Source organism: Leishmania braziliensis, chromosome 11, assembly GCF_000002845.2.
Source record: "Leishmania braziliensis MHOM/BR/75/M2904 complete genome, chromosome 11".
Taxonomy (NCBI): Eukaryota; Euglenozoa; class Kinetoplastea; order Trypanosomatida; family Trypanosomatidae; genus Leishmania; species Leishmania braziliensis.
This window is the reverse complement of record NC_009303.2, coordinates 283,541-305,730: the sequence shown is the minus strand read 5'-3', so window position 1 is coordinate 305,730 and position 22,190 is coordinate 283,541. Positions and strand designations below refer to the sequence as shown.

General features: G+C 58.8%; 3 protein-coding genes and 1 pseudogene across 4 annotated transcripts; all 4 read right to left on the bottom strand.

Annotated features, from left to right (window-relative positions):
* Nucleotides 1-734: 734 nt before the first annotated feature.
* LBRM_11_0660 (conserved hypothetical protein) lies at nt 735-6,038 on the bottom strand (the record flags this gene model as incomplete). Its single annotated transcript, XM_001562949.1, has 1 exon — nt 735-6,038. One exon carries the CDS (start codon nt 6,036-6,038, stop codon nt 735-737), a length of 5,304 nt encoding a protein of 1,767 aa, XP_001562999.1.
* Nucleotides 6,039-8,148: 2,110 nt separating this feature from the next.
* On the bottom strand, nt 8,149-9,295 carry LBRM_11_0650 (annotated as a pseudogene). The gene is given in 2 exon segments: nt 8,149-8,793; nt 8,795-9,295. Coding segments are annotated over 2 exon segments (1,146 nt in total).
* A 2,448-nt stretch (nt 9,296-11,743) lies between these two features.
* On the bottom strand, nt 11,744-13,216 carry LBRM_11_0640 (conserved hypothetical protein; the record flags this gene model as incomplete). The annotated part of the gene is made up of 1 exon (XM_001562947.1): nt 11,744-13,216. The coding sequence occupies one exon, from the start codon at nt 13,214-13,216 to the stop codon at nt 11,744-11,746; it is 1,473 nt and encodes a 490-aa protein (XP_001562997.1).
* A 2,355-nt stretch (nt 13,217-15,571) lies between these two features.
* Nucleotides 15,572-19,831, bottom strand: LBRM_11_0630 (conserved hypothetical protein; the record flags this gene model as incomplete). The annotated part of the gene is made up of 1 exon (XM_001562946.1): nt 15,572-19,831. The coding sequence occupies one exon, from the start codon at nt 19,829-19,831 to the stop codon at nt 15,572-15,574; it is 4,260 nt and encodes a 1,419-aa protein (XP_001562996.1).
* Nucleotides 19,832-22,190: the final 2,359 nt, after the last annotated feature.

Below are 22,190 nucleotides of genomic sequence, written 5' to 3'. Positions count from 1 at the left end.
CGAAAGAAGCGTGTCGCCTAGAAAGAGACAGGGATGGGAACTTTTGTAAATTTTTGGGGGGGGGGGGGGGGGGCAATGCGTTTTGGAAGAGAGGTTGCCTTTAATAGGATCCCAGTCTTTCTCCTCTCCCCAGACGACGTCTGCCAGCGCGTCGTGGTGTATATACTCCTCTCTCTCCCCAACCGCTCTCTTGCCGCCCTCCTCTCTGCTGAGGGGGGGTGGGGGGGAGGGGGGGGGTCAAGACAGGACTGAAGTATTGTCTGTGCGCGGACGTAACGAATTCGAGCGCAAATAAAAAAAAAGGGCGTCATCGCAGCCATACCCACAAAGACAGAGGCGAACGGCGCCAGAGTGGGTGGGTGGGAGGTGGTGGAGGAACGCCACTGGGCGAGAGCTAAGAAGCACACACCACTCAGCAGGCACCTCGCCCAATAGAGAAAGAGAGAGGAGGGGGAGGGAGAGACACCCCCCCCCCACACACACACACACAACCACAACCACAACCGCAAAAGAAAGCGATTGCGAGGACGAAAAAGAAAAGACGGAAGAGGCGAGCTGCCTTGTGAGACTCTCAAGCATGATGATGAGCACACACACACACACATCATGGGGGCATGACGCATCCACAAGTCCTCCCACCCCGCCCTTCTTTGTGGGTCTGTCGTTTTGACTAGACGGAGAGCGCAGTTCTATGCTCAAAACAGCACTGCGCAGAAGGTGTGTGCGCAGTTGCCCTACGCCGGTGCACGATCATACCGCACCCGTAGCTGATCCTTGGCGTACTGCAACAAGTCCTCCATGTCGGATTCTGAGGTCCAAGCTCCCTTTATCATCACCAGGTCAGCGCCAGCGCCTGCATCGGCTATGGAAGATAGCTGTTGATGCGGGAGTTGACCGCAGTCCAGCGCACGGAGTGCTTCCTCAATGCGGCTGCGAACGACCTTCCAGCGCAGCTGAGCGATATCCGCCTTGGTGAGTCCACGAAAGAGGTCATCGAGCGCCTCTTCAATGGTGAGATGCTGCAGTGCCGCCCGCTTTGCTTTCCACTCCTGCGAAGCGATTGCGGAGCCGCTCAGTGGGCCAGAGCTGCTAGAGCTCTCCGCCACAGCTGGTTCAGCGCACTCTCGCTGAGGCATGACGCCCTCTTTCTTCGCCACCACATCGTCTTCGCATGGTGACCCTACCGACGGAGAGAGAGAGACGACGGCAGTGCTTACACCAGTTTTCGGGGAGCGTGTGCGCTTCCGCAGTGTAGACGGCGGCACAGCAGTATCAGCCGTCCCCGCCCCGTATGGTGCTGCGGCGCTGGTGACGTACTTCACCTCTGTGGTCTCGTCTGCGCCGCCAGAGAGGGCAGTCGACGAGGCGCGTGGAGTGGCCTGCCGACTGCTGCCGCGGCTGCCAATGCCCGCCCCCATCGCGGTCCCGCCGACAGCGGGCACCCGAAATGGGGCATTGGCGGTCACACGCACACTGTCGTCGAGGAAGACGGTCTCCAGCAATTTATGCGGGCTAGCGCGCGATGTGGGCACAAAGAACGATGGCAAGAGCACGGCACCTGGGTAGCGGCGAAGGTCTTCGGCCCGACTCTGCCGCTGGCCGAGGCACTCCAGCAGTACACGGCTCGCAAGGTCACACATGACACGGCACGCATCGCTCGCCGGATCCAGGGCATCATCTGCCTGCTTGATCTTGCTCAGCAACTCCACCACAAATCCAGCGCACTGCGTACCGTGGCGGAGAAGCTCGCCGATGAGGAGGTGCCACACGCGCTGGAAACCAATGAACTGATTCCCCGCCTCCTCACTTGAGTAGTACGGATGGTGAGCGAGGAAGAGGATCAGAAAGGGGATGGTATACTCCCAGTAGCAGTAGAGCGCCGACGGCGATGAGAGCGAGGCACCTTGGCTTGACTGCTTTGCCCGCAAGTGATCCCCGACAGTCTCCACCAACCCACGCAGCCGCTGATAGGAGCTCTTCGAGTCCTCACTGATCGCAGTCAGCAACAGCAAAGCAGCCACACGCATGTCACAGGTGCGATGCAGGAGATGGCCTGCGAGCTTCGCCTGCACAGCATGACGCACATGCGCGTTTTCTTCCACAGAGAGAACTACAGAGACAGCCAGCTCTCTGCTGATGACCGGAGTCGGCGTCAGCACCAGCTTCACCAGCTGCTTCTCGAGCGCCACTCGACACTGACAACTGCCGATACTGTCTGGCCCACGCCGCCCTGGTGCCACCGTCGCGGAGGCCTTATAGCCTTCCAGGAGCACGCCCAATGCATATTTCACGGCGTTGGCGCGGCTGGCGACATTGTTACTGCTGCCGCTGTTACCAGCGTCCGAGGACTTGGGGCAGCTCAGTGCCAAGGTCACCATGGCCTTGGCCGACCCATCCACGATGGCTGCAGCGACGGACATGTTGGTGCTCAAAGGCGAGTGGCAGAGGACACTGTGCGCCCGCCCTGTTGCAGCCTCGGCGCTGTCCACCCCCGTCGCAGACGGGGTCGCGAGGGCCCTGAGCCTTGCCCGTCCCGCCTTGCCGCTCACATCCTCAACAGCGTCGATAAGCAGCGAGGAGAGGGACAACAGCAGTGCCGGAATTGGCTCTGCTGCGGCTGCAGTGGTGGTCGGCGTTGTAGAGGCCTGCAGCAGCACCAGTGCAGCATCTACTGGCGAGATGCGGTTGTCGCTGCCGTTGCCACCACTGCAGCGCAAGAGGGCCCGTACACTTGCAAGCCAAGCGACGGCCTCAACGTTGTTTGTGAGCGCTCGGCCGCTAGCGAGGCACTTCGCCAGTTCCGATGCGAGGGAGTACAACGCAGTCGCTGCGCTAGTGTCACAGGCCGGGACCCTCAGCAAAGCGACTAGTGTGCGCGTCGCTTGCTTTGCCAGCTGCTTCAGCGCTGAGAGAGCCATCCCACTATGGCAGCTGTTGGTGCCCGGTGTCACCGCTGTAGAGGCGAGAGAGGGGGGGATGGTCTGCTGCATGGGCAGTGACGCGAGCGCCATCGCGCGAAGGGTTGCGATGAGTGAGTCGGGCAGAGGAGCTGCACCAGCGATGGCAGTGGCGCTGGTGTCCGCCATAGTGGCAGCGGCCGTGGCCCACTGCTGAAGCGCCTGCAGCAGTAGCGCGCACCAGTTCGGCGGAGGCCCGATAGATTGCTTCGCGGCAGCTTGCAGTGCCTCTGCGAGGCCTTTGGTGCACAACACGGCGAACGACGGCGATGCGGCAGTGAGAAGCAGAAGCGCTCGCAACGTGCCGGCAGCGCTGGCGCCGTCCACTTCAGCTTTGCCGCGGGCGCTGGTGTAGATGCTGATGTGCAGCCGTCGCATCAGCTCTGCAAGGTGAGAAGGTTGCACAACAAAGAACATCTGCGGAATCAGCGTCTGCTTGACAAAGGCGAACTCGTCGGCGCCGATACGCCCGTGCAGCGAGCGCAAAAGGCCCTCACGCACCTCTACCCAGTCCATGTGAGCCACGTCGCATGCGCGCAGCAGCGCTCGTCGTACCGTCTCGTCCTTGGCGCGAAAAAGCACATCCCACTCCCCCTTGCTCGCCCCCGTCGTCTCCTGAAGGAAAGTAAGGAGTCGATGAATCGAGTGGATGCGCTGCTGACCTTCGGCCGACTTGACGTCACCGTTGCTCTCCTTGACCGCGCTCTGAAACTCGAACAGTCGTCGAATGGCAAGGCGCAGCTGCGGCTTCTTCTCAGAGAGACGCAGGAGCTGCGCGAAATGGGCGGCGTCAACGTGCTGGCAGAGCTGCACGAGGGCGTCCACGTACGCCGACACTGCAGCAGCAGCAGCACTGGGGGTGCTCTTTGCCGCTAGCACACCACGACCACCGGCATCCTTCGTCGAGCTGGCTGACTCACCGAAGCCCAGCAACGCATCACCCTCCTCGAATCCGCCCCCGCCTGGCGGGCGCTGCTGAGACACCTGCGTCTCCTCAATGGAGCTTCCTTCAAAGTCCAGTAGAGCAGGCGTTTTGGTCGGCGGAAGCACGGCTGGCGACGTTGGCGACAACCACCGCGTCAGAGTGGCCTGAGTGGCACTAGCGGTGCACGTAGCCGAGGAAGGGAGCAGGCAAGAGAGCGGGGCCGGCAAGAGGCCATCGACCACCGTCTCTGCGGTCAGCAGTACTGGCGCCGTTGGTGACGACGATCCGGTGTCGACTCGCACTGCGTCCAGGACCGCGTTCGGTATCCACACGAGGCGGTACTCGTTGTATAGCCGCGTCAGCCATTCCACCGCGGCGCCACGAACGCGGCGGTTCTTGTCAAGCGCGCGCAGGCCCAGCGTGTGTGCGAGGAAGTTGGAGGGACTGTGCGTGGAAGAGGGTGCTGTCTGCTGACCTCCGCGAAGACCCCCGTCGTCCACGTTGTCTCGCTGGGGTGATGGTTGTAGCAGCAGCGGAGCTGCCAGGGCTGCCTCAGCTACTGAGGCGACAGCCTGCTTGCGCACAAGGACATGAGGGTCGGTGAGCAACCGCTCCCAGAACGGCTGGAACGCCTGCCAGAGGTCCTGCTGCAGCGACTGCGCACGCGACGGATCGGCGGATGAGTCGTTTGTGTGGCGACCCGCATGGCCGGCGCCAGGCCTCGTGCTGTCGCCGTAGCGCTGAAGCAGCACTGTGGACAGCCGCACAGCGTCCATGCGAATGTTTGGTTTGACATCCAAAAAGCGGCTCAGAAAGGGGCCAACGAAAGCGGCTCGGTACGTCCGCACCGCCGCCTCGTTCGCAGCGAAGACAGCGCTGAAGCCGCGCAGCAGCAGTAAGCGCACCTCAGGGCAGGTGTGCTCGAGATGCGGCGCCAGCGAGAGAAGCAACGGATCGGCCAGGTCAACGTGCAGCTCCATCAGCGCCACAAGCACCTCAAGCACGCGTGCCAGGACCCGCAGGCCTCGACGCTTGCGAGTCAGTTGTGCCTCCTGAGGCAGCTTTGCTATCTTACCGCGCGGCTGCTGCAGCCGCTGCGGGTGTGGCCCGTCCTCGTCCGTGTCGCTCCCGTTGCCCCTTTCCTCGCCTTCCAGGTCTTCACCATCCGACTGAAGCGTGTCGGATCCAAGCACCTCGGCAAGGCCCTCTTCAAACTCCCCCATGGCCCACGTCGCGATGGCGGGTCGCAGCATATCCATCTGGTCCACAAGCAGACGGGCCGTGATGAGAGCGCCACCGCTACCACAGCGCGCTAGGTGGTGCCGATTCTGCCGTGCGCCTGAAACACACGCAGAGAGAGAAGACAACGATGATGCAGACGGCGATGTTAGCTGCAGCGTGGGCGATGCTGTAACCAGCTCGTCCAAGAGTGGCATCAACTGCGCCGGTGTTACGATGCGTGTGAACCAGAGGAGGTCACAAAGCACCTGCGCCATCTCGGCGCACGTCGCCGCGCTCGTCGAGGTGTCGCTGCGGGTGCAGTCTCCCATCTCGCTGGCTGTCGCGGAGGAGGCGCAACAGACAGCCTGGAACACGTACAGCAGCGCCTGCTGCACTTCTTCTGACGCCAAACTGCAGTGCGGCAGGAGGTGGCAAAAAATGTGCGACGTGGCAGCACGCTCGACCAAATACGCCACGCGTTGTAGCGACTGGCGCTGAGGCACAGCCGATGACGGTGATGCGTTCAAAGGGGCCAGCTGAAGCCGGGAAAAGCATGCACAGATGCAATGCAGCACGTCAACGCAGCGCGCCTCGGGAAACGGCAGTGATTCCCCTCCCGCCGTTTCGAGCACGTCGAGAGTGGCGTCCACCTGCGTGTTGATGACGCTACCGCTGCTCCCAGAACTGGCGTAGGTAAGCGTGCTTTCACCCCTGTGTCGCTGCTGTCGTTGCTGCCGTTGCTCCTCGTGATGAAGGCGCACAGCATCGCACAGGAGGCAGCCCACCAGTTGCGAGACGTCAGGGATCGGACTAGAGAGCAGCCGAGGCGTGAGCAACTCCTCAATATAGGTAGCTGAGAAAGGAGTGCTGTTCAGGCGCGGCGTCGTGGACGGCTCCACCAGCGAAAGCCCACGTACCGAGTCGCAAGCGCTCATGAGATATGAGAGCAAACGACTGTCTGGTGTGGCTCGCAGCTCGTCAACGCAAAGACTGGTGGGTGGGGGTGATGGTGGCAGTGACGACACGGTCGCTTCTCTCTTCCTCTTCGCCGCACATGCCGCTGTTGCAGCAGCTGTGCCCTTTGAGGCCGCCGAGCGGGACGCAGCAGGCATGGTTGTTCTCAGGGTCGAAAGGGGGTTACCTCCCTGCAGCGCAACTCTTCCGATAAAAGGTGGTGGTGGTGGTGGTGGTGGCGTTGTCAGCGTGTAAACGGGGGCCTCGCAGTGATGCAGCGCGGTGCGAAGCGGTCACTCTTATATGCACTGCAATGCAACTAGGAGGGGAAAAGGAGAGCCGTAGTGGCAAACAAAACGGCAGAAGACAGCGGAATGCGTGCCTTCCCACGCCTGGTACACGTGGCCCAGTGCTGGAAGAGGAGGAGGAAGGGGGATTACCCTCTCAGTCTGTCGGCTCTTTCCGCTTGAATGATCTATGCTCGGTGAAGGGACTTGAACAGCAGCGTGGCGGGGGAAGGGGGCGTGTGTGTGTGTGTGTGTGTGTGTGTGTGTGCTCCTACGCCTGCGCGGCTTTCTCTATGAGGTGAATCTGACTTGGGCCCCCGTCTGCTTGTGGGTGGTCGCTTGTACGCAAAGTCCAACAAGGCGATATGTGTCCGCCCTCCTCTTAGCGTAAGCGCGGCGTGCGTGTAGTGCAGTTATGCTGGCGTAATCAGCGCGAAGACAAGTACAGCGACTGAGACGCTGAGAAAGGTAAAAGACACGTGAGATGAAAGGGAGGCAGTGTTGAAAGTCTCGTTCTATAGGCGTGATATTGTAAAGCCACTTGACTCCCTCGGCATATACCACTGGCCCGTGGGATCCCCTCTTGGGCTAGTAATGCTGTGTGGTACGCCGCGGAGGGAATCAGTGGGGAGGGGGGGGGGGAGTCGCATGAGCTACAGCTGAATGGAAATAAACACATGCAGTGAGCAACACAGCGATCCACCACCTTGCACAGACGGATGGGCAACACATGAAAAGCGCCTTGGTCCATTCCCCCTCTCTTCACTTCCTCAAATGTACTTTCTTCTTCGCCCCTTTTTTAGCGGCAACGCGAAGGGGTTCGGGTGTGCAGGGGATACGTGCGAAACAATCCTCCGGCTTGCAAGACGTGGGTGAAGGAGAACGTCGCTGTTTCGGTTACCTGCGCAGACGCGCGTGCGAGGGACTGCAGGTGCACGCTTCGTCCCCCCCCCTCCCCCTACACTTCTTGTTCTTCCCCAGGAATCGCTCTTGCCTATCAGGAGGCACCTTCAGGCTCCCCCACAGCACAAGGCTAAACTCACCGACACGCACACTTTGTATGAGTAGACATGTGTGTGGGAGTAAGACAAAGGGAGGTGGAAGGCCGTGATGACAGGTGGAGAGGCGGCAGTCTATCGGGGGGGGGGGGGGATGGAAAGTCAAGAAAAAACGACGGCCATCACTAGTACGACAAAAAAAAAAAATAAAGAGCGAGAGAGCGACATAGCCGGTTTGAGCCCCCAAAGAACCCAAGGAGCACACCGCACACATAACCTACACGGGCCGCTACAAACGTGTGGCGAGCACTGCACGGAAGCCACGAAGAAAACACGCAAACGAAAATGACAAGAAGAGCTGACGACGACGGTGGCGACAGCAGTGAGCCCGCACAAGAGAGAGGTATATGTACACATATATCTGCAGAAACTCATCACGAGAATAAATACGCCAGGAGGACCGCGCATGGCACATGTGGCACCTATAGAGCCACGAAACAGACACAACACCCACACGCTAAACACAACCAGAGAGCCCCGCTTCTCGCTGTTACACACGCACGCCTACACAATTTCCCATCCACAGCTGCGAGACACCTTTTTCGTTCGCATTGAGAGCACAGCAGGGCGCGATCAGTCCCCAAGAGCGGAGCTGTAAAACATGGGGAAGGTCAAACAGTGGAAAAGGGAAAGACAGTGGCAAAGACGATCGCAACGGCGGTCGTGGTGCCGCTCCTGCCGGTACTGCTGGTCCACCATACCCACAGGCACCTTCCTAGCATCCTTTTTCGGTCGATGGCTTTCTTTCACGGCGTCGTTTCACAGAAATTTGTGGCGGCACGCAGCACGAGGCGCTCGGCCTCGGACGCGTCACCGCGCCACTCTGCGGCCGGGGTACCAAGGAAGCCGAGATGACCGCCAACGGGGTAGCACACGTACACAGTGTACGGGTGTTTGTCGACCAGCGCGCGCCACGATGCATCCGGGACAAAGTCACCGGCCACGAAGTCGTTTCGATTCCCAATGCAGAGGATCGGCGTACGGCAGCGTGGCAGCCAGACTAACGGCTGTGCCGCGACGTAGTACGCCTGCGGACTGTTAAAGCCGTTGTGGCTGGCGCTGATGTAGGTGTCGAAGGCTCGAATGGAGGAGATGTGATCGATCGCCAGGTTCGGGCCCTCGAAAAGAAGCCTTCTGTCCACGCCCGGTAACTTCGCCAGCATTTTGCGATTGTGTTTCACGTGCTTTTGCAGCCCGGTGGCAAACGCCTTCTCGTAGAGTCGCCGGTACAGCGGTGTCGCCGACATGCGGTCGGCTTCGATCAGGTCGTACGGGGGCGTCACTGTCACAAAGGCGCACACACACAGAGAGAGGGAGGGAGGGAGGGGTGTGTCCGGCGCCACGCTGTTCGCCGGTAGGCTCGACCGTCGCTCTTTTTCTGCGGCTGACATGCCCTGCTCGCCGAGGTGCTTTGATTAACGTTACGCCGCCGCGCGAGAAGCCGACCGCGATGAGGGGGACGGGCTGCGGGGTGCCCGAGGCGCTCCTGGACCTGTTTCTGCTAGAGTAGTGGTGCAGGCAGTGGCGAATGTCTTCGGTAAAAGTGGCGCTGAAGAGCTGCGGCACCTCCAGCGGAGTTGTGCCCATGCCACGGCTGTTGAGCACACACACTGCAAAGCTGGCCTCCACGCACTTGGTGGCAAAGTGACGCACGTAGTTCGTCGTCGAAGCGTTCAGCAGCCCCGGCACAATGAACATGAGACCCTTCGCTTGTGGCGAGCGGCCCTTAGCAGGACCAGCAATCCCGGAGACCGGGGCCGTCGCCGCCGTTGCCGCGGCTGACGACGTTGGAGTAGAGGACAGAAGTGGGTAGAGATAGTCCATGTCGATGTGCTGCCCCTCGTAGCTCTCAACCAGCTCCCGCTCGTACGACACATGTGGGCCGCTGCGCATGGCTGAGAGGATTGTTTGAATGTGTCCATTGTAGAGCGGGGCATGATAGCGAAGCGGTGGCTGACCCGTCAGCGGCAGCCCAAATCGCTTCCGCAGCCGGTAAGGATCTTTCTCATTCACGATGAGGGTAACCTCTCGCTCGTCCGCGGATGTGGCTATGAGTTTCCCACGCGTGAGCTAGCTTACTGCCCACCGCGGCCAGCGCGACAGCACACCGACCACAAGGCGTGGCAGCAAGAAGAGGAATACGTGCACAGCCACGTGCTTCACGGCGAAAGAGACGCGGGCTATGAAGGACATATGGTGGAGTTCGGCAGAAAAGAAAGGCCAAGAAACAGGGCACAGAAGAGTGGGATGAGCGAGCTTCTCTCACTCTCTCTGTGGGTGGCTTGCCCGGCTGCCTCCCAAAAAATGCAGGCGTCTCCTCCCTTGTGTCTTCGCTCTGTCACTGCGCTAGTGCGTTCGCTACTTCCCTCGCAGACGACGGCGCGCTCACGCCAAGGCGCAAAAGAAAAAAAAAAAACGAAACAAATAAGTGGGAAAGTATGGGCGAATGAGTAAAGGCGGGAAGGGTGGAAGAGGAGAACGGGGGGAGGGGAGGGGAGGGGGGGTCCGGGAGGGAGAACTCGCTTACGCCGTGCTGTACCTCAGTATCTTCACTACAGGATGCCTCTGATAGAGAATGTGGACACAAGCGGCAGGAGAAAGAGAGCGGAGAGAGAGGGGGGGAGTGAAGGAGGAGAGAGAGGGAGAAAAGAGAAGATAAGAGTGACTGATGTCTGCCTGAGATAGAAAGGAGTAGAAGAGATGCGACTCAACGAGCGCATTTTATTGTACTGCCCTTTACGAAGATAATGTGGAGAGTAGTCCGCTGCGTGTGTCGTGGCACAGCGGCCTTTCTCTCTCTCTGGGGGTTGTGTACGCGTGAAAGCGTCCCAGCAGGGAGAGGAAAAGAAAAACTGTAACGTGTTCTTCTCCTCAGTGAGGCACTTCTTGAACTGCGCGCGTGCGCAGCGGGGTCGTTGTACTCCAGGGTTGCCTATGGAAGCCAAAAGAGGTGGAGAGGAGGAGGGGGTAGAAATGATGAGCGAGTGATGCAGCTCTTGAGGCTACGAGGAGCACTGAAGCAACAGCAGCAGTAGCACACGTAGAGGTGCATGCAATGAGGAAAGAGAGATGACGGGCCTTCGCGCAAACACTGCAGTGAGCCACCATGCGGTGTGCTTCCACAAGACTCATCACCACAGCAGCACGCATGGTATGCGCACTACGTCTGCGGGTGCTGTTCTTGATACCCCGCTTGCCCGAGCGTCAGTCGCGCTCCAAGGACGGGAGAAAGTCTGGGCGTAGATACGCGCACCTGTACATAGGCAGCAGCGAAACTTTTTTTTTTGGGGGGGGGGGGGGGGGATGGGCACCACAGGTGAGCAAGCAAAAGGGAGGAGAAGGGGGGGGGGCGACTTGTAGGTGTTTGCCCGCGTGCCGGTAATTCACGCCATTAACAAACAGGGGGAAAACATCGTTGCGCACTCCTAAATATGCCCAAAGAGGCCACTGCAATACGCAAACAGCGCGGGGGGTAGAGGTGTAGGAGAGATGACCGAGGAGGCGAATTCAAAGGAACGGGCTAACCAGGCAAGATGCGGTGGAAAGACGGGAAAATGATGGGCACGGAAGTGGCTATGTTGAGCGTGTGCGTCTGCGTGAAATATGTCTGGACGTGTGACGCGAACAGCACTGAGCGAATAAGTCCATCGAGGTTGCACATACTATAGCACTACCTCTCTACGATCAGCTTCACCATCGCACCCGCACGACGCCGCCCTTCCTGCCCCATCCACACACACACACACACACACACACACACACACACACAGCCTCTACCCTCAGTTATCCCCCTTCGCTACCGATTGATGCTATCACAACCCTCACACGCCTACAACCAAACACGCAAAGCGGTAGCTGTAGAAGGAGCTAGAGCTTCGGATAGTGGAGCTAAACACAAAACCTTCTCACCGGCACCAGGAAAGACAAGGGAAGAGATCGTTATACCCAGTGGCAGGCAGAGGAAAGGGGAAAAGGCGAGGTGAGACCGGGGAGGGAAGCGAAGGAAAGAAACACCGAGAAGGGAGAGAGACAGCGCGAGAAAGGGAAGGCGGCGATGGCATGCGCTTCGCTCTGGAAACAAAAAAAAAGAAGCCTCAAGCAGCTACGTAAAAGACCACAAGAGTGTACGGCATAAGCGTCGACGTACACACCCAATGTAGGTGTTCAGCTCCCATCTCTATTGTCGGCTCTCTATGCACACCTCTTCCATTAATGCCCTTTCCACCCACCCTCCTCACTCCGCCGTCATGATGAGACTACAGCGCCATCATCACAGTGATCCAAGACCTCCGCTGGAGATAATCCCACGTGTACTCTCTTTTCGTTCTTCAAAACCACCTCTCACGCGATCTTCTTCGCTGCTTTCGCCTGCGTGTCGGCTGATTCGATGAAGTGAACGAGCGAGTGTAGAACAAAGCGCTCCATCTCGTTCGGCGCTTGCGTCCACTCGCTCCACGGACACCCAAGGAACCCGAGATGACCACCGACGGGCATCTCCACGTACACGAGCCCACCACGGTGCCGATCAATCAGTTGTAGCCAGCGTGGCGTGGGTTGTGGGGGACCACAGATGGGGTCGTTGGCAGCTACGATACAGACCTGTGGTGTGCGAGAGTGGTGGAGACGGAGGAAGCTGCTCGCGGCGGCGTAGTAGGCCTCTGCACCGGGGTACCCAAAGTGCGGTCCTGTGATGAGTTCGTCAAAGTCCTGTAAGGTCCGCAGTCGATCCACAAACAGCGAGGCGTCATCCATAAAGATTTTCTTGTCAACACCGGGCAAGTGCTGCAGCACGTGCTTGTGTCGCTCATAGTAGGCGTGAAGTCCCTTATGCAGGGCGGAGTTGTACAGAAGTCTCGCCAGCGGCATCCGCAGCGCCGCCGCACTGTCACTCACGTTATGTGGAGAGGTGATGGAATAGACCGCGTCGAAGCCACTAGAAACCTGCGCCTCGCCCTGCTCACTCACGTAGTTGGTCAAGATCAATCCACCGAGCGAGAAGCCGACACCGATGATCGGCACGGCGCCCTTATTGATGTCGTCGGTCTGCAGCGGTGGTGTTCGGCGCAGCAGACGTTCCTGCACCTTTTCGCGTGTTAAGTGCGTCTGCATGATGTGGCGCAGGTCCTTCGTGAAGAGCGCGCTAAAAATTTGTGGTCTCTCGAGGGGTGTGTCAGCCACTCCGCGCGCGTTTAGTACGCACACAACCATATTTGATCGCAGCAGCTGCCGTGCCATACGGCGTACATAGAACTCCCTCGAGCTCCCCATCAACCCTGGCAGAATGACGACTAGCGCGCGGACGCACATGACTGCAGCACCACCGCTTGCCGCCGTGGCAGCCGTATCCCCATCTGTCGGAAACCACCAGTCAAGACAGGTGGGATTGCCGTCGTAAGACGGCACAGTCTCGCGTGCCGGGACGCGAAGGTCGAGGAGCGGCCGAAGCGCGCCGAGGATAGTGTGTACGTGGCCATTGTACAGAGGACCGTTGTACCGCCACCATGCTGGCGATGCATCACCGCTCGAACTTGAGGCTGTCTTGTGGTGCAGTACGAGGTTCGACAGCTGAGCTTCTGTGATCCCAAAGCGGTCTCGCAAGCACACGCGCGGCGACAATGCGCTGCTCCCGGTCAAGCCGAGGATGTGCACTCGCCGCTCGTGTTTTGGGTCGTGCGTGAAGAAGCGAATGCCAAGAAGCACCGAGAGAACCTGTAGCGGCCACCGCACACAGACAATCCACAGCCAACGCGGCAAGGCATACAGCAGCACATGGACGGACACGTGAAGACAGGCAAACGCGGCCGTGTACAGCATGCCGAGCGAAAGATGTAAGACGCGTAGAAAATAGCGAACGTCTATCAAAGAGGAAATAGAAGGCAGTGATGTGATGACTGCCTCACCGCCTTATCCAGCCTTCTCCCACTGAGTATAAGGTGGTCGTGAGGATGCGTACGCAGAGAGGCACGCATGGAGGGTGTATACCTGCGTATGAAGGAATAACAAAGATGCGAAGGTCTGACACGAAGTGGAGCAACGATATAGCGACACGCGTCTGTGCATTCACAACATCAATGGTGTGTACGCGCACCACAGGGAACGAAGTGGGGAGGTTGGAGATTGGAGAGGTGGTGATGGGGGTGTATGTACACACGAAGACGATAGAGGAACAAGAGATGGCCTGTTGTTGCACCCGTGTTACGAGACCCGCGATGACAAGTGCTGCAATAAAGAGAGAGAGAGGAGGAGGAGGCAAGGAGGGAAGGAAAGACAGGCGATTCAGTGAAGTAGCGCAACAGCGAATCCGTATCTCTGGTTCTTTTTATTCTCATCTTCAAAGATGAAAAAAGCCCTACAGAAGTCGGCAGGCAACGAGCGCGGGAGGGAAGAGATCGGCGAGGAGTCGGCAGTGCTGGCGTGGTTATAGCTGACAGCAGCCTCGGCTCTACAGGGAGAGACATACATCGTGTCTTACACGCCTCTCTTCCCGTCTTGTCCCCTCCCTCTTCAGGAAAAGGGAAGGAGTCATTCAGGGAGGGAGACGTAACGAGCACGGCGATAACAAACGCTCTTGAGAGGGCACGCGTATGCCCCGTAGTCCTTCACTTTTCCTTCTTAGTCACTCATTTCAAACGAACAAAAGGGGGATCGAATCACACGCACACACCCACATCCACACCCACCCACGCACACACGTACCCACGCACACGCACACACGTACACACACACACACACACACACACACGCACACACACATACACACATATATAGGAAACGAAAGTGACAGTTGAATGCAGACACAGGCACAGCGGGGAGAGACAAACAGGCAGGCAGGAAACGATGGCGAGAAAGCGCAGCATCGAACCCCTCACAGTATGGCGGGTATGCTCGTGCGTAGGTGCGTGTAGTGGTGCTTTTTCCGTAGGACGCGTATGGATGCAGCGGATGGTGTGGTGTTTGTGTATGTGTACAATCGATGTGCTTGCGTGCGCGCCTCACCGATCAGTGAGCTACGAGAAGGCGGAGATGCCGCAGGGAGAGAGGAGAGAGAAGCACACACAGTGGAGGGAAAGGGGAAGGAGCATGCAGAGAAGAAAGCACACGAGTGCATGGAAAACAAAAAGTAAAGAGGGGAAGCCATACAAGACAGCAATTTTGGAAGAGGAAAGAGACGCAGTGAGACCCACACACACAGAGACAGAGGACGAGCGAGCAAAGGCTGAAGCACAGACAAGAAGAAAAGGGGCAAATGAGGTGGAGCGAAAGAACAAGACAGCATGCGGAAGTCAACGAGCACAAGAGAGGGAGGGGTAGAGGAGCGAAGGACCGGGGGCAAGACAACCAAGCAGTCACAGGAATCCAACATCAAATTTTAAAAAAACGAGGAACTCGAGGGGGGTGCTTATCAGCGGCGCTCTCCGTTGGAGGATCAAAGAGGCCACCGCAGAGCGAAAACGGCGATAGCGGAGGGAAAAAGGAGGGGGGACCAAAGACGGTGGCGGGTGTGTATGGGGGGGAGGGGGGAGGGGAGGGTGTCAACGAGAGACGTTACACCAACGTGAAGTGTGTGCGAAGAAGGGCGTGGGAACGGGGGGTGCCAAGACAAGCACACACACACACACACACACACACACACACACACACCGACACAGGCAGGCAGCCAGATACGCATGGCTCTCTGGCTCTCTTCTTGCCCCTCTACAGCGTGTATAGGTGGTGTGTGTATGAAGAGCGAGCGAGAGAGCGAAGGACCCTACTGACGTGCGAAGAAAGTACCACGAAGAAGGCGAAGAACGTGAGCTACTTGGGATTGTGTGCATGTGCCTGCTCGCTCACCGCACCGTCATCCCCATGATATCCGACGCATGACCCCATCCCCCGTGGCATTCTGCTGCTTCATTCCTCATCCCTATTTTTTTTTTTGCATTCTTGACTCGGCCCCGCCACCCGCACACATCGTCGTCCACCCCTCTCCCCAAGTGAAGCAACAATCAATCGTTCCTCGTCGCTCGTAACTGAAGACTAGAGCGGCTGAGCGCGCCCTTCCCTTAGGCTGGCATCCGAGTAAGACGAGCGAAAAGGCGGGAAACAAAGAGGAAAATGCAGATCCGTGCGTGTTCCAGAAAGCGCCGACCTCCACACCTCACTAGTGACCATCTCGCTTGCCCCTTGTCAGTTACGCCATTGGAGACCCGTTGAAAAGCTCAAGAGTTCGTTGGGAGTGTGCGACCGTGGCGCCAGCAATCCCAAATGCTGCTGCGGATGCGCACGATGCTCTTGTATGTCATGTGTGCTGCCGTGGTTGCCACCACCCATCCCGTAAATACTGCTCGCCACTGGGTTGGACATGGGCGTCGTCGAGAAGGGCGACGGCGAGTGACTTGTCATGTCGTGAGCACTGCCGCTGGAGAAGCCGGAAGGGCCGCTCTGGTAGATCTGAGAGGAGGACCCACCAACCAACCCAGGATGCGCGCCAGCTGTGACAGTAAAGGCGAAGCCGATACCACTGCTGTGATTGTGGCTGTGATTTCCGCTTGTGTTGCCTCCGCCGCTGCCTGACGCCGCCGGTGTCGGGCCACTGCCAATCGCTGCCGTCGGCATGGTCGGCGGCGGCGAGGGACTGAAGGGCTGTGCATTAGCATCCAGAGACGTGTACAGGTTGTTTGGTGTGCTGTGGTTCGCGTTGGCACCACCACCTCCTGTGCTGTGCGGAGTATGGCTGACCGGATTGGTGCTGAAGAGAGACGGAGCGAGGCCGAAGGAGAGCCCGCCGCCGCCGTTACTACCGCTGCCGCTGCTGTCCATGCCGATATTGCCGGAGACTCCGTTGCCGCCTGACAGTGGCATTCCAGGGCTGCCGATTGGCGCACCGACGACTGAGGCAGGGCTGCTACAGCTGCCCACTGCGGCAGACGCGTTGCTTATCACCCCAGGCGAAGACGGCACCATGGGGGACGCCCTCCCCGGGTGCGAAGGCGTGGCGCCGTGCGCACCGCCACTCATCCCGTTTATGTGCGGGTGTCCGCCACCAATTGCGCCAGCACTGGCGCCCGGGCTGGTGCTGCCGCTGCCGCCGGTGCCGGTGCCGTTCCCGAGATTGCTGCTGGTCCCCAAGCCCACATTTGGCTGGGTGGAGAAGACCGGCGTCGCGTTCGCCATACCCCCACCCGGCGACGTGGTCATTGGCGTGCGCACCGAAAAGGGATCCGTGCCGAATGCGCTGAGGCCGGCGGAGCCGCCGGTGAGTGGTAGAATGCCAGGACCGCCACCGGAGCTTGAGCCAAGGAGCGACGACAAGGATTGCCCAGCGGGCAACACCGCTGAGTGTTGTGGCTGCTGCGGCATCGAGGTCGCCATAACCGGAGCAGACTGCAAAAAGCTGCCAAAGTCGTTGATGGCGAGGGTGTCATGGTGCGTCGTCAAGGAAGTGGGCTCCAGCACGCGCTTCAGGGCTGTCCACTGGCTCTGCTCCGCCTTCTTGGCCTCCTTGCGCGCCTGCCGCGCGCGCTTTTCTACAATACGCGCCTCGGCCGCCTTCGTCTCTGCCTCCAGCCTCAACAGCTCCGACTGGCCTGACTCCAGCGAACTTAGCAACGACGACAGCTCTGCCTGGTGCTGCGCCAGCTTCTCTGCCGTCCTCTCGCCCTCCTTCTCATCTTTGCTCTTCTCCTTGTTGAGCTTTGCGATCTGCTGCTGCGCAGCTTGCACGGACTGGCTTAGCTTCTCCACCTCTTTGATCAGTTCAGGGGTGGGCCCCACCTTCGCCAACAGCACCTTGCGCTCCCGGTCCTCTGACCGCTGACGCGCATAGTGAGCCTCGCGGCACTCGTCGTTCAGCAGGTGACGGTAGTCCCACTTCGCTGTCTCCTCGATCGAAGCACGCGCGGCTGTCTCGCTGTCGCTGATACGATGCATTGCTGCGTGTAGCTCTGCGTCCGGATCGTCCTTCGAGTCCCCGCCGTCTGTCTTGCCTTCGGTCGACCCGCTAAGGCTCGGTTCCTGATCGTCGCTTGTCTGCTTCACTGGTACCTTATTGCTTGCGTTCGTTGCCGCAGCCCCGTCCAGCGGGGCCCCGTCCACGCAGCTCAGCTGCAGCGAGAACTGGAACACCAGTCGGTCGTCCGCTTTGTTGTAGGTACGATAGCCGTGCTGCAAAGTCGTCGGTGAGCTGAGCGCGACAGTCAAATCAATGAAGTCCTGTGTGAACCCCACCATCTCGCCTGGTGCCGCCGTCACCTGCTGCTCCATAAAGAGAGCGGAGTTGGCGCGCAGCTCCTCGACGGCGCTTGCCACAGCCGCATCTTTCTCTTCCCCAGCTGTGCCGTTCACACAGACGTTGTTACCACCGCCCTTCTTCCTCTTCTTAGGCTCCGAAGTGCGAAGGAGAACGTGGACGGAGAGCGGGGTCGAGTGGCGGTGCCAAACATGGAACTTGAGTTTGCCCTTGTCATTTATCAACGCAGCGCGCCACTTGATCTTATTGCAACTGAAGCGGTTGCTGAGCAGCCGTTCGCGCAGCATGCGCCCCATGTTGCTTGCGTTATCGATCGTGCATGTGTAGTTGCCCGGTGCGTGCTCGTGCACCTGCAAGCGAGGGATAAAGCTGAGGTGCGCAAAAGACAGCTTCCCTCCCTTCATCGGGTACAGGAATGCCGCCAGCTTCTCGGCAATCAGCTCTGGCATGATGTTGCAGTCGGTGTTGGCCGAGTCCGAGAGGGAGATATGGAGCTCATTGCACGTCTTCTCAAGTAATGGAAGTGGCTTGCAGGTGAAGAAGAGAAGAACACCTACGCCGTTAATGGCGCGGTAGATGTCCTCGGCGTCCGTCTGCACACAACCACCGAGGCAGCGGCTCACCTCCTCCAAGCTCGCAGCCGGCTGCGAAAAAAGTTCCTGACGCAGACGGAAAAGAAGAAGATTGAATTGGCTCTGTGCCTCCTCGCGCGTGTAGCCGAGAAGCAGCGGCGCCTCTTTCTGCTGGCTCCCCAGGTAGCTCCACAACATCGATACCGCCACGGCGGCGGCCTCGGTTAGGCAGTATCCCACTTTGGCACTGCTCAACTCCAGCTCAGGCGATACCGTCCCAGACGCAGCCGCACCTGCCGGGTCGCCAAGTAAAAGCTCGCGCAGGCTACCAGATGTACTTTCCGACACATCGTCCTCCGCAAGTGCATCTAGGGTGCTGCTGCTGAGCCCGCGCACCTGCTCCACACGCTGCTGCAAGTCTGATAGGTTCGCCACGCCACGGGTTGACATGTCCACTCCACGTGCCACAGCGGCGGCTGCAGTTGTCGTTGCTTCCCCGGATTTAACCGCACTCGCAACGCTACCAGCACCAATTCCGGCACTCTTGGCCGCTCGCTGCTGCAGCATCAACTGGTTGATCAGCTGTGGGCTGAGTACATCGAGGAAGCTTCGAAAGTGATTTGCCAATCCACTCTCAGCATTGGCGCCACCAGCAGAGGTATCTCGTAAGCGGGCCTCGGCATCATCGGCCTTGGCTTCGTGTGCCGCCGCCACTGAACCGACACCGTTGCTGCGGCCCTTGCTTGTGGCCACCATCATTGCTCGGAACAGCTCCAGTTGTGTGAGGGGATCTGAGCAAGCAGATGGATCGAAGCCGAGGTCACCGCCACTCCCCACCCCCTTGTCTCCCGCGCCGCCGCTGGTCCTGCGAGCGTACTTACCGATGCTGCGCTGCATCATTTCAAACATATCATCAAAGTTGTGCCTCCGAGCGGCAGCGCAGAACACGTTGTAGTCACCGCTGCTGTCGCGGTGCGCAGCCCGGAAGACGTCATCGGCTGCAGTGCTGCTACCACTCGCTGAGTCCATGTCGCCGTCCTCGCCGTCGTCCAGTGCCTCGATCGTGGCAGAGGCCCCGCCGCCGCCGCTGGAGCTGCACTTTAAGGCGGTGGTGGCGCTCGCTGCCGCTACTGCGCCGGCCGCCGAAGACATAAAGCCACTCTGACGCTGCTGCAGGTTGAACACCTTTGAGAAGCGCTCGAGAGCGCTGGGCGATATTTGCTCGATGCGACGGTTTACGTCAATGCCGCCAAAAAGCGCCGCAGCGGTCTCGCTCGGCGACGCTGCTGCAGTGTCGAGGTGCTCAAAGAGGAGACCACCATTCTGGCCACGCCACAGCCCGCCTGGTACGCCGTCGCTGCTGCCATTGCTGCCGCCAGGTGTTTGCTGCAGCAGCTCGCCGAGCTCACTCATCAGTGCCGGAATGCTCGAGCTGACTTCAACACCGATGAGGCGGTCACCAGAGGTGGCGTGCGGTATCGAGTTGAAGGGCAGTGAGGGGGGTGACGGTGTCGACGGCGCCGCTGCAGGTGAGGCCGAGATGACTGATGCACACGTCGACTTGCCAACGTCACCGCCGATGCCGTTGAGTGGCTTGCATTGCTGCTGTTGCTGCTTGCTCGGCATGGTTGCTCAAGACAGTAGTGAGGCGGAAAGACAAGGAAGACGGTGAAGTGACACGGACGCGAGACAAGCAAGAAAAGCGCGAATTTCAATTTCGATCACAAAGGACCGCAAGGACACACAGAAAGAAGGCGGGGTGCTGGTAGTGATGCGAACCCTTGTTTGCCACTCTCCGCGGCCGCTGCAGTCGCTTCTCGAATCCGGTCCTGCGTTCCCTGGCACCCCTTGTACAACACAATTGTGTGACGCTGCTGCTTAGTTAAGACGTCGGCACAAGGTACCGCAGGCAGACAGGCAGGCAGAGAGAGAGAGAGACCTCGAGGAGGAACAATCGACCGAGCAAGCTGAGGGGAGGGAAAATACGACTCCACCGGATGCGCCTGCTGTGCGGAGAGAGAAGAAGAGCAACGCAACAGACACGAAACAGGAAAAAAGGGGGTGTGTGTCGTGGCAACGACGCAAATGCAGTACTACAGAGAAAACACGCAGAGAGAGAGGGAGGGAGGGAGGGAAGGAGGGGGGACTCAAGAGTGCGCCACGGCCACAAGTAGAGGTACCAGCGCCTGTGCCCACGTATTGGAGCACGCGTAGCGTCTCTGTGCGCGCACCTGTGAAGAGTCTGCACAGAAAGCCTCCGCAAGCCTTCCTTTTTTCTACTTGTTTGTTTACCTCTCTGGCGCTCGGCCGCGTTGCCTCGCTCTTTAGATGTGTCGCTTCCCTCCCACTTTCTTCTGTGGGTGTTATGTGGGTGAGTTGGAGTGAAGGGGGGTGAAAGACAGTGAAGTGCGGGCTGTCTTTTCCTTCGTGTGTGTGTGGGTGGGTGGGTGTCCGTTCGTTCTTTCCGTCTCCCATTTAGAGTTTTTTCGCGGATTTTGCGTTTGGGGGGAGCCCTTGTGTATGCCGTCGTGAACCATTCAACAACAAGGCTGTGGGAGAGAGGAGAAGGGCAAGAGGCGAGAGGCGAGAGGGAGGGGGTGGAGGAAGAGATGAACGCACAACGCTATGGCTAAGCACAGAGGTGCACGCACAGCTACACCAAGAACAAACTAGAGAGAGAGAAGTAGCTAGACAAGACCTTCTCGAGAAAAAAAGGGAGGCTATTGAAGACAAGCAAACCCACAGTATCAACGCACAAAGCAGCCACAGAGGGTACAAGCGCAGCGCGGGAAAGATGGCGTAGAGGGGAAAAAAAAAACAACAACTGAAAAGGAATCAGGGGGAGACAAGTAAAGCGACAAGAAACAAGAAAGGTGAGATGTGAGGCGAGTTGTGTCTCAGAGTGTGGTTAAGAGTGAGCGTGAGAGAAAGAGTGGGTGTGGGTGTGACGGAGAAGGCGAGAACGTCCGTGGGGGATGTGGATGATGGGTGGCAGTGATTACGAGCCTGTCCCCCTCCCCTTCCCACTCCAATAAATGGAACAAGAATCTCCGGTTCAGTTCCTCCTTGTGGGTGCTCCTTGCGGAGTGGATTTTATCTATTTTTCCTTCGTGTTCCTCTTGGCAGAGAAAGACAAAGAGGGAGGAAAAGTGAAGTAGATGAACAGAACAACGACGACGACAAGGATCGCAGGCACCGACACGGAGAAGGAACACAGTCAAAGGCGCAGAGACACGCGTGTGCGCCTTTCTTCGTCGTCGATGTTGCAGAGAAGAGGGCGAAGAGAACACACACACACACGCACGCACAAATAAATGAAACAAACGAAACTAATGTTGACTCTTCTCGTCTTCGTTTTAGAATAACGGCTTCGATTTTATCCTTCCCTTTTCTCGTTGCGTTTGCTCCCCTCCAGGGGTGCAGGTTTGTTGCGTGTGTGCGTGTGTAGGCACGGCGGTGACAGGGGATCGCGGTGGTGGGCGTGTGCGTGAGGGAGAGGGAAACATGAATGTGGCCACAGAGAAAAGAACGAGTGAAAATCACAATAAAGAGAGAGAGAGGGGGGCGAAGACAGTGTGTGTGCGACGAGAGGGTGGAAAGGGCAGAACGGAGAACAAAGAGGAGAGAAGAGGAAAGTGAGGAAGACGCCTCCCCCCCCCCACATGTCCTCACGATGCGCCTATGACTCAATGCATCCCTCGATATGTCTTCACATCGGCAATGCAGGCATGTCATATGTGGCGAGGTCAGCACACTGGCCACGAGGTATTCGTGCGCGCGCATGGGCACTGCTAGGAACTTCTCCCGTGAAGGTCCGAATTAGGTAGTGCCCGTGAGCGTAGCAGAAAAGGAGGTAAAAGGGGAGTAGGCACCAAGACGTCAGAGGTCAGGGGTTGCTAGCGACAAACTGGAAACACGTAGAGAGGGGGAGGGAAGAAAAGCGAGGATGAACGCCGTCGATGGAGAATCGCGTCCTCGTNNTGTT